The sequence below is a fragment of the Sminthopsis crassicaudata genome, chromosome 1 (assembly GCF_048593235.1).
Source record: "Sminthopsis crassicaudata isolate SCR6 chromosome 1, ASM4859323v1, whole genome shotgun sequence".
In the NCBI taxonomy this organism is placed as follows: domain Eukaryota; kingdom Metazoa; phylum Chordata; class Mammalia; order Dasyuromorphia; family Dasyuridae; genus Sminthopsis; species Sminthopsis crassicaudata.
The window spans coordinates 54,948,236-54,951,627 of record NC_133617.1 but is presented as its reverse complement, the minus strand read 5'-3'; the positions used below and the strand labels follow the sequence as shown (position 1 = coordinate 54,951,627).

Here is a 3,392-nt window from a genome sequence, read left to right as displayed (position 1 = left end):
CGCAAAGGTAAGGTTGGTGGATTGGCGCTAGGCTCGGCGCCTGCGCGCTGAGGGTCTGTTCTCGCCTGGCCACGGCGCCGGCAGGCGGGGCTGGGCCGCTACTATTCCTTTGTGCTTTCTTGTTGGGGAGATGGGAGATGTCCCAGCTTGCATTGCGCGGCAGCGCTGGGACGGAGGAGGAACCTCCTGGTCTAAAGGGAAGAGGGGTGCGGACTGCCAGGACCGTCACCGCTTTCCTCCGAGTGCCCAGTATGGGTGGGGCGGAGCCGGGAGGTATTAGTGATGTCACAACCCCTTGAACTAACTGGCTCGAGGCAGTTTACGAGCTGCGCAAGCGCAAAGAGCAGGGTCACCTAACGGCCCACGGTCCCGCCTACGTGAACCGCTTCAGAAAGCGCGACTCGCGGCGCGTGGCCTTGTGGGCGCTGTAGTTTTTTCTTTTCTCGCCGGCTCCTCCCCGTCTCTTCAACTTTTGACTCCCCTGGGACTCCGTTTCCCGTGGTGCGCCGGGGCCGGCTTCCGGTGCGGGTGCGGGTCGGTGCACGCGGCGGCAGTGGCGGCGCCCTGGTGACATTGCTTGGGGGCCATGGAGGGCAGCTTCGGTTCGGATTTCGGGGGTGCGGCGGGGGCCGGGGGCGGGAAGCTGGACCCAGGGCTCATCATGGAGCAGGTGAAGGTGCAGATCGCCGTGGCCAACGCGCAGGAGCTGCTGCAGGTGCGGGGCCGGGCGCGGGGGCGACGCCGGGGCCGGGGGTCGGGCCGAGGGTCCCTGGCGCGGGGGTCATTGTGTCTCCTTGTCCCCTGCAGAGGATGACGAATAAGTGTTTCCGGAAGTGCATTGGGAAGCCCGGCAGCTCCTTGGATAACTCCGAGCAGGTGAGGGCGCCTCGCGGGAGGGGGAGGACGCGGTGGCCCCACGCGGGGCCCCTCTATCGGGATGTGGAGCTGTGCGCTGCCCTCTTGTCGCTGGGCGAATCCCGGGCAAACCCAGGCCTCCTCCCCCGGCTGTAACCCTGAGTCATCCCTAGTGCCGGAGACCTCCCTCAGCACTGGTCACGTGGGGCCCGGGGAGACTGGCGGTGCGGACCCTTCCCCCTCCCCCTCCCCCCAAGAAGCTGCCCCCACAGACTAGGAGAAAGATGGAGGGAGGCTGGAGGGGCTAGTGTTCCCGGAGGGGGAGGGGGCAAGAGCCCGAGAATAGAGACTGAAAGCAGCTGCCCAGTTATCGTGGGACTGGGGGTCTAAGGTGTGAGGTGCCGCCCTCCGTCCCAGGCGCTATGTCCAGAGAACTCTTGAGTGAAATAGGAGTGCAGGTTTTGGAGTTGGAACATGAGGTTTTTGAATCCTGGGTCTGTTCCATCATTTTATTTTAGATTTACCTAAGTACGAGTTTCTTGGGGGTGGAACTTGTTTTTGTTTTTGTTTTTGCTTTTCTTTAAATTTCTTGTTTGTCCTTCAATTTCAAAGACTACTGTGACGTCAGGGAGGGGTGCCATGGCCTGCAAAGGGATTGGACTTAAGTGAGGGCTGTGCAAGGGCCCCACTTTCTCGGCCCAGTGGCCAAATAGAGATCTAGAGGCCTGGAGATGGCCCTGGATGCAGGGGGGACCTTGACCTTTGTTAGGTCTCATTGTGATTGAGGCAACTCTCCACTCCGAGTTTAAGGCTGGATTGAATTTAATGCTGCGGAGAAAGACCTGGGAGGACCCCGGGAAGAATTTTTTTCTGGCCCCAAACAGCTACAGTTGCTATTTACATTCACTCCAAGGAATTCTGGCCTAAAGGAGAGGGGAGGGTTGGCCTGAGACTTAGGTTGGGCAGTCTCTGGGAGCCTGAGGATTGGATTGGAGGACCGTAGCTTGCTACTACTGGAGGGCGGCATGAACTGCTTTGAACCATAGGAGAAAGCAACTTCTTAGCTCCAGGGCTCGTGGGCATCGGGCTTCTGAAGAGGAAGAATTTGTTTTTCAGGCGTGACCGAGACTCTGTGGTCCCATGTGGGTTTTTCTTGGCAAAGATGCCGAAGTGGTTTTTCAGTTCCTTCTCCAGCTCATTTTATAGATGAGGACATTGAGGCAGACAGGGTTAGGTGACTGCCAGGAGGCACCCAGGAGTGTGTCCGAGGCCATATTTGAATTTAGGTCTTGGTGACTCTAGGCCTGGAACTCTAGGCAATATCGTACTAGATCCATGTAGGATCGAGGGCAGTTAGAGCAGAGCACTGAGTCCCCTCTCCCTGTCTGTTTCCTCTGTAGAAGTGCATTGCGATGTGCATGGATCGCTACATGGATGCCTGGAATACAGTGTCCCGCGCCTACAACTCTAGATTGCAGCGGGAGCGAGCCAACATGTGAGGCATGTGCTTTTGGAGTGGACATCCAGGAGCGCGGGCTCTGTGGTCCAGAGTGGCCGGCTCTGGACACAGCCAGGGACTGTGTTTCCTCCCATCCTCCCTTCTGACAAGGTGCTTTGAGAATGAAAGGAATAAGGCAGGGGCAGGGGAGGATTCCTGAAATTTGGCTCCATTCCTTGGTGATTCCCAAGCCCCTTCTGAGCACACTAATAAAAGCCCTGTTTGTGGAGCCTGGGTCTCTGCCCTTCTCTAAGGGCCCAGTTCTCCCCTTCTCTGCTGCGATTACAGCTTATAGGTGAAGGATTGGGCTATTGGAAGTCCTCCTGCAGGCTGGGAAGCTCCTGGCCCCCTCCTGGCAGAACCTGACATTACTGGCTCCAAGCATATACTGATTCTGAACTGGGTCTGCGGCTATTCCCTGGGAAAGGCTTTTGGCGCTCCTGAGTGGGCATGCCCAGCTCACGAGCAAGGGTCTGTGTCATCACTGCCTGTCATGTATCCAGAAAACAGTAAATTCCTGTCTGACACCAGAGCTACTTAATTCTCTCCATCTTCTGAGCAAAGACAAGTATGGATTTTTCTCTAAAAGGTTTGTGCCTCTGAGCTGGGACATGTTCTTTTGGTTGGGAGTGGGCTGAGTGGAATGTCCCGCCCTGCCTGGCCCTGCATTTGGAGTCACTGGTACCCATGTGACCTTAGGCAAGTCACTGGGAGGTCTCTTTTTATTCAAATCTTAGCATAGTGTGGTTTAGAATGTCTTCTTTTGCTGTATTTCCCCCTTCTACTTCTCTTTGGTATAATGGGGCTGTGGTGACCCAGATGGTCATGAAGAAAAGTCTTTTTGAGGTCTCTAGATGAAGCTGTCTTGAGGATAAGGAATAATAATAATTATGCAGCATGTGCTTCAATCTTCTTGTCACTGTGCTAAGTGCTTTACAACTATCTTATTCCGATTCTCACCAAGATCCTGTAATACAGGTGCTATTATTTCCATTTTATGGTTGAGGAAATGGAGGCAAGCAGGGAAAGTGAATTGCCA

The 3,392-nt window shown here is 55.6% G+C and overlaps 1 protein-coding gene across 1 annotated transcript; it reads left to right on the top strand.

Annotated features, from left to right (window-relative positions):
* The first annotated feature begins 342 nt into the window (after positions 1–342).
* Positions 343–2,885, top strand: TIMM13 (translocase of inner mitochondrial membrane 13). Its single transcript, XM_074304210.1, has 3 exons — positions 343–715; positions 808–876; positions 2,256–2,885. Exons 1-3 carry the CDS (start codon positions 587–589, stop codon positions 2,352–2,354), a joined length of 297 nt encoding a protein of 98 aa, XP_074160311.1. The 5' UTR covers positions 343–586; the 3' UTR covers positions 2,355–2,885.
* The last annotated feature ends 507 nt before the right edge of the window (positions 2,886–3,392 follow it).